The sequence below is a fragment of the Sinocyclocheilus rhinocerous genome, unplaced genomic scaffold, assembly GCF_001515625.1.
Source record: "Sinocyclocheilus rhinocerous isolate Xijiao unplaced genomic scaffold, SAMN03320098_v1.1 scaffold200, whole genome shotgun sequence".
In the NCBI taxonomy this organism is placed as follows: domain Eukaryota; kingdom Metazoa; phylum Chordata; class Actinopteri; order Cypriniformes; family Cyprinidae; genus Sinocyclocheilus; species Sinocyclocheilus rhinocerous.
The window spans coordinates 978,435-989,594 of record NW_015641014.1 but is presented as its reverse complement, the minus strand read 5'-3'; the positions used below and the strand labels follow the sequence as shown (position 1 = coordinate 989,594).

The 11,160-nt window shown below is 38.2% G+C and overlaps 1 protein-coding gene across 1 annotated transcript; it reads left to right on the top strand.

Moving 5' to 3' along the window:
• The first annotated feature begins 912 nt into the window (after nucleotides 1-912).
• On the top strand, nucleotides 913-2,343 carry LOC107753695 (galactose-specific lectin nattectin-like). Its single transcript, XM_016569899.1, has 6 exons — nucleotides 913-939; nucleotides 1,052-1,119; nucleotides 1,353-1,438; nucleotides 1,607-1,729; nucleotides 1,885-1,996; nucleotides 2,150-2,343. Exons 2-6 carry the CDS (start codon nucleotides 1,059-1,061, stop codon nucleotides 2,251-2,253), a joined length of 486 nt encoding a protein of 161 aa, XP_016425385.1. The 5' UTR covers nucleotides 913-939; nucleotides 1,052-1,058; the 3' UTR covers nucleotides 2,254-2,343.
• Nucleotides 2,344-11,160: the final 8,817 nt, after the last annotated feature.

Below are 11,160 nucleotides of genomic sequence, written 5' to 3'. Positions count from 1 at the left end.
AGGTGACATTTTCCAAACCTTATGTTATACTTAGGAAAATGACAGTTAAGGGGCTTTATGCAACAGTTAATGGGTTTTAAGGGATACTTAAATTCTAAGGGTTCACAACGTTTCACCTAAAGAAACCCTTAAGTAACGTTTAAGGAATATTTTATGCAACGCCCTTAAGTGTAAGGGAAACTTAAGGGCGCTCTAAAGGGACAATTACACTTAGGTGCTTTATGCAACCGGGCACTTACTTTATCAAGGCCTGTTAGAACATGTAATTTACAAACTATCGTTGTGCTGTCAACAAGTTCACATGAAGAGTCTGTCATTCAAACTCCATATTTTCACTGTACCATTTTGAATTTTGGTAAAAAATCTTTCAATCTTGTCCTAAAGCATTCACTGAATCTTCACCAATTCTTCAGATGATACGGGCCAAAAAAACTGTCAAAAACTTTTGGATTGACAGAAGGACAAAACCATAATGCAAAATATGTTGCAGCACACAATTCATAACTCTTGGTTATGAATTGTGTGCCAACACATTTTTCATATTTTAAAACATTGAAACTTAAACATTTGGCATTAGCAAATAATATTATCTCCATTATCAGTGACTGTCACTTATGACTATTTGTATTGATAAAGCTTTGCTGGTCTTGCTGGTTTTTCTGTCAACTCATTATCTTAGATCTGTTCCTTTGTATTCAACAAACAGACCCCATCTCCAAACAGAGAGTTGTTTACAGATGATATCTTCTCATACTTAATAAAATATCAATTTTGTGATTATTTATCTACAGTGTCAGGTTTACAGTTTGTGTACAAAATATGTATCATCCTCGTGACTTAAACACACTTGACATTACGTCAAGTATAAAAGCAGGGCTCTTTCTGGAGCTTCATGGAATCTTTACTGAATGTCCGAAGGCAAACGATCTGAAAACCAAGGTGAGTTTTTGGCACATCGACCTGCTGAATAACAATTCATACTTAAATTATCTTTGTGTTTTTTTATATTAACATTGAGAATCCACAGTGAGCAGTGCTTATTAATTTTCAGGTTCATTATGGCAGTGCTGAGACGTCTTCTGCTTCTTTTCACTATTTATTTCATGATTAATGCAGAAGGTAACCAATACATTTATTTACCATTGTAAAAAAACTTTTTTTATTCCAGTTTTAAATATTTGAAGTCATTCTGTGTTGTGCCAAATCTTTGAGAGGCTTCATTACAAAGGGGTGGACAGGAAATGTACAATATGATTGAACTGAATTTTGTCATGATTACTGAGGTTTCTGCTGTGTGTGAAGACTATATACTGTGTTTATTAAAAGAACCCTAAAGTTTATGTATTGTTTAGATGAAAAATGCCCCAATGGATGGACACATTTTGGAGTGAAATGCTACAAGTACTTCTCTGAGCCATTTAACTGGATCACTGCGGAGGTAATGTGTTGTAAGACTGCAAGAAATTTCTATTTATTTATTTAGTTAGTTAGCTAAAACATAATTTTCTGCAAATAAATATGACAAAGCAAATAATCAACCAGACCTTTGTTTTAAATGAATACATAAATTGATTGTGGATTGACAATATAAAATCTGTCTCTTTAGAGATTCTGTCAAACTTATGATGCAAATCTTGCATCTGTGCATAATAAATTGGACAATGATCATCTGCTCAGCCTGGTGCCTTCTTACACACGTTTTTGGGTTGGCGCTCAGGATGGTGAACAAGTAAGTTGCTCTGCCTTTTTTTGAAAAAGATGACTTTTGTAGCATGGCCTAAAGGGATAAACATGAGGAAAAGGATTGTTTGACTTAAAAGCTAAACTAATTACCTTCTTTTTGTAGTCCTTCAGTACTTTGTAATGACTCTCTTCACTCATTAGGAAGGACAGTGGATTTGGAGTGATGGAAGTCCCTTTAATTACACCAGCTGGTGCTCTGGAGAACCCAACAATGCCGGAGATACAGAGAACTGCCTGGAGCTGGCCTATAGCTGTAAGAATGCACTGGTTTTATTAATACTTTCAATAATTATTTATCCTATAATGTCATATCATATTGTAACATAAAATGGTTTGAACATAATATTTTATTTTGACTCTCACACCACTATAATGATCAGAATAAATTAATTTTTCCACCCTGCAGCTAACCATTGCTGGAACGATCTGACATGTTCATCACTTCTTGCCTTTGTTTGTGCAAAAAAGATGCAAGATCACATGCAGTCGTCCTACTCCATAGTTACGTGATTGTACATGCCTGCATTAATGGGCCATATGGCAATATGTACGGTGGCCGAGAGAGCTCAACGCGCTGCAATTTAAGAAAACACATGCAAATTGAAAAAACACCAGCAAATTAAGAAAACATCTTCATCAGTTTGACAACACACGCGCTGCAAATCCTCACAACACATGCAAATGAAGAAACGCGCTGCAAATAGCACGGACCACAGCGGAAATGTTTCTAGGGGACCCAAAAAAGTGACGGAACCCGCTGGGATTTGTTTTTTTGTAATTCGTCAGATTATTTAGGCTAATAATATCTAAAAGACAAAGGAATCATGCAAATCAGAGTGTTAAAATAAACAAAAAAACTCACCTTTCAGTTCACGGACAACTCCGCTGACCAATAGCCACTGCACAAAACAAATCCCAGCCGGGTCCGTCACTTTTTTGGGTCCCCTTGAAACATTTCCGTTGTGGTCCGTGCTATTTGCAGCGCGTTTCTTCATTTGCATGTGTTGTGAGGATTTGCAGCGCGTTTCTTCATTTGCATGTGCTGTGAGGATTTGCAGCGCGTGTGTTGTCAAACTGATGAAGATGTTTTCTTAATTTGCTGGTGTTTTTTCAATTTGCATGTGTTTTCTTAAGTTGCAGCGCGTTGAGCTCTCTCGGCCACCGTAAATATGGCATTAATGGGCCATAATTTTCATGGTAAGAATATATAAGAACTATCCCTTTAAACTTGTATGTTTTATTCAATCTCGAATCATTTCTCAATGCCTTCTCTAAAACATTCATTGAATCAATAAAAGCATTGATAAAGCATCTTGTGTGTTGTGGAGTTTCATCAAAATCATGTATGAAAATATAAGTACATTGCGCACCAAGAATTGTGAATATTAGAATGCCATTGAATGATGTCATCATCAGGCTTACTATAGAAATATGCTGGTGCCGACGAAAATACATTATGAACAGTTGCAAAGCTTAAAAAACTATATAAATATAGCCTACAAAAGACTAAAGAAGTCGTTAGCTTTTAAAGCCTTTTTTCAAACTCTGAGAGATCACAAATGTTTCTCACATAAGTGTTTTCATTTATATAGGCCTAAGGTTTTTTTTACTATGTAGATACAAAAGATCAATAAGTACAGTATCTCACAATTTTAATGAAATTATGAGGCACAGATAAAGGACGATTGGTTATATAATATACAATGAATTACAATTTCAAGTAGGATCAGTGTTACAAACCAAACTGTGACAACAAAGTGAATTAAACACTACTGTATTAAATATTTGAACAACATGATTTAAATTAATTTTTAAGGTGAATACTAGATGTTGATTGTTATGGTCCTTTTGCGCCTCCTCATTTTCATTTGCACTTTTTGTTGCGTCTTTTGGTCGCCAGAAGGCGCTTGTGTTGTGTTGTGTTGTGTTGTGTTGTGTTTTTCCTTTGTCTGTTTGCAGGGTGGAGACAAGCGGCATGTGCGGTGGGTTTACCTATGATGAGTTGACTGATTAAAGGGGTGATATGACGTTGCTAAAAAGAACATTATGTTGTGTATTTGGTGTAATGCAATGTGTTTATGTGGTTTAAGGTTCAAAAAACACATTATTTTCCACATAATGTACATTATTGTTGCTCCTATATGCCCCGCCTTTCTGAAACGCGTCGATTTTTACAAAGCTCATTGGTCTGAAAAGCGAGGTGTGAGCTGATTGGCCAGCTCTGGTGAGGTCAGCTGGGTCACCTTCAGCATGCAGTAAGTTAGTAAAATAAAGAGGACGGCATCACGGAAAGTTATCAGGAAAGCCCCGTCCGCGTTTAAATCGGCTGTATGGACTTACTTCGGATTTGTAAACAAAGGAGGGGATGTAAGTAGGGATGCACTGAAAATATAGGCTACATATAATAATAATAATAATAGGGCGCGCCCCGCCCGGCAGTGTTCAGCGCGCATGTTTCACTCTCCTCGTCCCTGCGCGGTTTGACGCTCCGCTCAATATTCGTGTGTGATGCTGTGTTTCGTTGTGAAAGCGAAACTACTTTGTTTGGGGTTTTAATGTTTTTGAATCATCGCTCTGGCCTGACAGGGCATCATCACAATATGGTAGGGGCGTAACATTTCCGTCACACGCTTGAGGTATTGAGGTATAAAATGAATTTTTAAATTCAGTATCATTAAAATTAAGTTAAATTTACAAAATTTACAAAATTACTTTATATTATTTAATAAAATAATAAATAGTCATTACAAAGCATTTTCGGTTTCGGTTTTCGGCCAAGTGCATCCAGAATTTTCGGTTTCCGTTTCGGCCCAGAATTTTCATTTCGGTGCATCCCTAGATGTAAGACTACATGTTTTATTTAATTTAATTTAAATTTAACAGTAATTTACTTTCAAATGTCCAAATTGCTGAAGGGTCTGCACTATGGGATGATATTAGACTCAAAATGATTAATAGATGCACGCACAATTATCCATGCACTGCATACATTTTATACATGTAACTTACCATAAACAAATGCCTTTCAATTTGAGTCTGTGGAATTCAGAATTAAATGATTGTGCAGCGATTTGTACAAATACAGACATGTTTGTGAATAAAAATGTTCTGTTCTGCATTAATATATCATAAATTGCTCATGCAAAAAGGAATCTGTGCATATGTGGATCAGGTTACACGTGCATTAATTGACGTCTAGTTCGAGTCAATCTTGTTCGGTTCATTTGGATTTTGAGACTTAATTTTCGCAGTTTACAGACACTGACTCAGAAAACAGTTTAGTAATAAGTAGCCTAAATAAAATATGTTCTAGCTATTTATGCGATCCGCTTGAGCGCGGAATAGGCTATAGCCTATAAAACGCTCGTTTAGTATAGTTTAGTTTAAGTTAATTTAATAGTTTAAATATAAACGTGCGATTACTTATGGCTTAAATGAGCGACTATAATAGCCCTTTTAATAATAATAATAATAATAATAATAGCCTACAAGGAAGGAATAATTGACAACGTGCCGTTGAATTACAGAAGAAAAAAAACAAGGTACCATCACGAAGTTCTTGTTTGGCAAAATTAATATAAGCTATTCTGTGTCTTAAGACAAGTTAAATTAGAACAAGTTCAATAAAACAACTTTATTATATTTCTACGGGCAGAGGAGAATAGCCAAACCAAAAAGAAACAAAGAAAACACAATGTAACATTTATAAAACTGTACTCAATGGAATGCGCACATGTGAGTGGGGCTAGTGCCATCTAGTGGTCGCTGATTTTCTGTGGCTCAGCTACTTGGAGCTGCGTGTGGATCGCGATCTGTGTATGTGTGGATTGGGCAAGGCTAAAAGGGCGGAACGAAAGTCTCAAAATTCATATGAATCAAATAGAATCGACTCAGAAGAGAAGTGAATGAATGCACGCGTGTCGCCTGATGCACAAATGCACATTTTAATCGCTACATGCACAAATCATGATATTTTAATACAAACTATAACATTTGTATTCACAAATATGTCTATTTGAACAAAATGCTGCACATTAATGTCATTCTTAACTCTGCAGACACCGGTTGAAAAGCATTTGTTTTAGTGTAGTGACGCACATTTGCGCTTTTTTCAAATCGTGTACACGTTAATGAATTGCACTGGGCCTTGTTCGTTGGTAGTTGTGTGTGTGTGGGACGTGAAATGCTGTAAACTGCGAAAATGAAGTCTCAAAATCCAAATGAACTGAACAAGATCGACTCGAACTAGACGTCAATTAATGCACGCGTGTCACCTGATCCACATATGCACAGATTCCTTTTTGCTTGAGCAATTTATGATATATTAATGCAGAACAGAACATTTTTATTCACAAACATATCTGTATTTGTACAAATCGCTGCTCAATCATTTAATCCTGAATTCCACAGACTCAAATTGAAAGGTATTTGTTTGTGGTTAGTAAGATACATGTATAAAATTTATGCAGTACATGGATAATTGTGCGTGCATGTATTAATCATTTAGAGTCTAATATCATCCCATAGGAAACTCTCAAAAACTAGGCATTTGTTGCATCCAGTGGGGACATAATTACTGATTATAATGACTTATACTGTCTTTTTACACATTGCATTGTGTATCGCACTGCGAAAAAATAAAACCATGTCTGCATTTGTGATCGGAGAAACAACAAACAACAAGTGCTACTCTACACTGCTCAAAACTCACGTTTGAATTGTCAGTGGCAAATTCTTTAAATATACTCAATACACTTCTTTAAATACACTCAAAACACTTGCATTAGCGCAGTCAAATCTGACTATAATGTCATATAGCCTAGCTATAACACGCTCTCACACCTTAACATTTTGGGAGAAGTAAAATTTACATATGTGGTTTCAACAACCAGATGCATTTACACTGGTCCAGTTTCGTCTGGAATGCAGCAGACCACCTCCTGAAGTGTTTTGAGCGATCGGATTTATATCTGTCTCGAATGCGTTTCGGAGGGCATTTACACCTGATCTTTTCACGATCGGATAGCTATCCGATCAGACAAAACGCATGAAGTGACCAGGTGTAAACAGCCCCTAAGGCTACTAATGTAGTCCCCTAGTTCAGTGGTTCTCAATTCCAGTCCTGGGGACCCCCTGCTCTGGACATTTTGCACATGTCCCTTATTTGACACACCTGATTGAGATCATCAGCTCGTTAGTTCAGTTCATGGCTCTCTCCCCTAACAAGCTGATGATCTCATTCAGGTGTGTTAAATAAGGGAGACATGCAAAATGTGCAGAGCAGGGGGTCCCAGGACTAGAATTGAGAACCACTGCCCTATTCCCTTAAATTAAGTAACCTAAATTAATCCCCTAAATAATAGTTTTGTGTGTGTATGCAACGGAACTCACACTCGAAAACTGCAGTGACTGATACCAGTGTCCATACCAATGTTTTGCATCTTGCACATTTGGTATTGCGTTTGGAAGTCTGCTTTGCAGAGCACACTCTTGAAGTGTTGCCATGTCCACTTATGTTATAAGTGAAGATTATTAAGCATCTTTGAGGAGATATGGAGTTAATAAAGTAGGCAGGTGCAGGTAGCATTATTTTGGTATGTGACTTATTTCCAAGGTAAAGTGTTTGGATATGAGTTTATCATTAGCCTGTTCTTATTAGCCTGTTTTTTTTTTTCCGAGCAAGATCAGACAACACTAATGAGTCAAAACGTACCCTGTAATTTCTTGCTCCGCACATACAGAAAAGACACAACACTGATACACATTTATATACATCATTAACAACTAGTTATTCATTTTTAATATTATATACACTGCATAGAATTACTGTAAATGCAGATGTCACTACCTGAATTGTTCGGGAGTCAATTCACCTGTAGATTGTGGTTGTCACTCCTGTAAATTACTGAACTCTGTGTGTACAGAACACGATAAGCACTAAAAGGTGAATTCACAACCAGATTTAGCTGCAGTGTGTACGTGTCAATCATTGCAATTCGAAAGTGAATCCCACATAGATTTATCTCACTCTTGAAACTTTGCTGCATGTATGTGGCTGTTGGACCTCTTAGCAGTTGACAAATCCTCTCAGTTGTGCTCATGTTCAGACCTGACCCCTTTAATGAACATCATTTTTTGAGTAAAGATTTTCACAGGTAAAAATGTACTCCTCTCCTCCATATGTTTTCTAACTCCAGAGAACAGGATTGTGGCAGGGAGTCAGGAACACTTGCACCACCTTGTTGAAAAAAACAGCATATGCTGGTTGTGTATGTTTTGAAGCATGGCTGCTAGTTTGAGCTGGTCCTTAGCTGGTCATGAGCTGGTTTAAGCTGGTCCTTAGCTGGTTTAAGCTGGTCCTAAGCTGGTCCTGGGCAGGAGCTAGTTGCTTAGGACCATCTTAAGACCAGCACATGACCAGCTAAGGACCAGCTTAAACCAGCAGCCATGCTTCAAAACATACCTAACCAGCATATGCTGGTTTGTTCAACAGGGCAGACAATGTCTGGTTTTATGACTGGGGGAAAACAGGCAGTGTATAAGGCCGTAACCTATTATAATGCAATACCTGTGCTCTCTCCGCAGAGTCCCAAGGATTGACAGTCCAATAAGTCAGTCTCAGTTCTGCGGCTCTCCACTGGGTTGTTGAGCAAAACCATAGCACCAACAGTATAAGGCTGGTGACGCAATCCTGTATCATGATACATTTTCTGGTCATGAGCTGCCTGACTGTGCATCTGTGCACTTCAATTTTGTGAGCAATGAAGAAGCAAACTCAGCATGGGATCCTGTCATCTGGGGATTCTGTCTCATGGGATCCTGTCATCTATGAGCTTCCCGTGCTTCCTGTCCATGGGTCAAAAAGTATGGTGTGTAATAAGTTCTAGAATGAGATAAAGTGTTATAAGCAAAAGCCACATGCTTCACATAATCTTCCCATTTTTCACCAGAGGTTAGAAATGTCTTAGCCAGCAAGTCCAATTAAAGCGCTTAACCACACCATCTGACTTTGGATGGTAGGGAGTGGTAAGTGTCTTTTTAATGTTCAGCTGATGGCAGAGGCTCTGAACCACCTCCACTTCAAACTGACGACCCTGGTCCGAATGTAAAATCTCTAGAACACCATAAATCAATACATAGTCCTCAGACAATGTGCCACTGTTTTATGGCCTGTGCCTTAAAATGTGTTTCTTTCTCTGTGTGTGACGTCATGACTCTGCTATTCTTACTCTTTGTTTGCATTCAAATGTTTAGGTTCGCCCCTGTGCACCTGTGTCTAGTTGCTTGCGCTGCTTGATTGACTATAATAAGGATGCTGAAGCGGAGCATGGCAGTAGAGAAGAGACTTAGGCCTACCAGCAAAGCTTCATTTGTCCTTACACTTTAAAAAATGCTGCGCTACCCAGCCGTTGGGTTAGTGGCTGGGTCAATCTCACTGACAGCTGAAACTATACACCCCTCCCCTCCCTCCAACGAAACAACCCAGAGCGGGGTTACTTCAACCCACACAAACAACCTACAGTCAGTGCGCAAGCTTTTTGCCTTTTTTTTTTTTTTTTGGTGCACTTTTTCAGCGAACGGTCACTCTCCCCTGAAGAAATATTGGAACAGAAGACAACATACCTTTTAAACGGCAGAATGATACCAAAGTCCCTTTCAAGGAAAGTCTGTTCACTCGGCAGTCATATTTACAACGCCTCCAGGCAGCTCAAACAAGACCAAGTCCTATTTAAAAGAATGGGGGAATCCTGAAATCTCAAAAACTGCTTGCTGAACTCGCAATTAAATTATTTCAAATCATATTTCAAATCAGCAACAAAATCTGATATGAACTGCCCCATGAATGTTGTTTCTTATGCTCAAATAGCGTTTAAATCACAACGCGCTTAAGACTGTGCATGCACATTGGCTGGTCCAATTGGCTGGTCCAACCAAATGGCTTGATGTCAGAAGGAGTTCCTTGGATCAGGCTGAACATCCTTTTAGGAAATTACATGTCCTGGAAAAACCACAACTCTGGTAAGGTGCTATTTTTTTTGATTCAGTCTTTAGCCAGCAAATTGAATTCTTGAAAACAGGCTCAAATATTTTGTTAAATCAAAATATCATAAAAATATACCAGCCAGATTTCCAGCTTTCTGAGCAGAGGCACGGCAAGTAGAGGTGCTGCAGTTCCCCCTATTTTCACAGGATTTTAAATGTAATGCACAATTTTTGTTCTTTTACATTTACTAATTTTTAGCATTTCGTAATTTATTTTTAATCCAAATTCCAGATTCCAGAAATCAAATTACTGAAGAGGGTGCTTTTCTATTTTGACTTATATATTTTTTGCCCAGTCCATCGGTATGACACAAAGAGCACTCCCTTTATAATCACTAAAAAGCTGTCACTAATCTAGTCACTAGTTCAGTGCAAACTCACAATGTCCTGTTATAATCAATGAAGCTCTCTACACTGCACATTGAATCTCGTATTTATAATTTGTGAGCATGCAGAACTCGGCACTTAAAGGGGTCATAGGATGCCCATTTTCCACAAGAATGTAATCCACTGCGAGTTCAGCGGCTCATATGTCGGGAGTAAACGACGACTGCTGTTCATTACTACATCCAAAAACAGAACACCTAAATCGCTTCGGAGTCATTCTTGTCTACATCTGCTCCGGCGGTGAAACAATGGAGGACTGATGACAGCTCACTCAGGGCAGGTCTAAGGTAAGACACCAGTCTAGTCTGTGCTGAAACGCTACTGTCAATCAAACTATCGTGGGAGGGGCCTGTCTGTGTGATGTCACACAGACAGGCATTTGAGAAAGGGGAAAACATTTAACCAGATTAAAAAAAAACACTGGGTGGATTTTTATCATTATAGGGTGGTTGTGTACACACACTGCCAACACACATTTCAGTTCAAACAACTTGTAAAAGTGCATGTAGCATCCTATGACCCCTTTAACAACTCCAGCATTTTGAGTGGTGAGAGAATTCTAACTTAAACACCTCTGATTGACCATTGCGTTCAAGAAATCAACAGATATGTCTGTGATTGGCTACATTGCTCAGTATTGCAATTTAAACAAATTGAAAATAGAAACCTTTGACGCACTCCAGAGCGCAAACACAAAAATGCCCTGGAATATTATCCAAATCCATTTTAATATTCTGTTATTAGTTTCAACTGAGGGTTCTCTTGCTTTTGTTTGAGCTAGCACCCCCATAGAACTGGGCCTGTACGACAGTGTAAACAACAGCTCAGCTTTTATTTAAAGGCTTCATTTACTTACAGTAGACCAGTCCATTGCATTAAGACAGCAAGCAGTATCGATAATGTCAAAAGGTGATGTGCAGTCAAATGTTCCTGTGTGTTTGCTGTTTAAACAAATTACCTTTAAACAAACTTGTCCTTACGCACACA

Coding starts and splice junctions, on each gene's coding strand:
- LOC107753695 (XM_016569899.1), top strand. CDS start 1,059: ATGGCAGTGCTGAGACGTCTTCTGCTTCTTTTCACTATTTATTTCATG. Junction 1,120..1,352: donor TTTCATGATTAATGCAGAAG/GTAACCAATACA, acceptor TGTATTGTTTAG/ATGAAAAATGCCCCAATGGA. Junction 1,439..1,606: donor TTAACTGGATCACTGCGGAG/GTAATGTGTTGT, acceptor CTGTCTCTTTAG/AGATTCTGTCAAACTTATGA.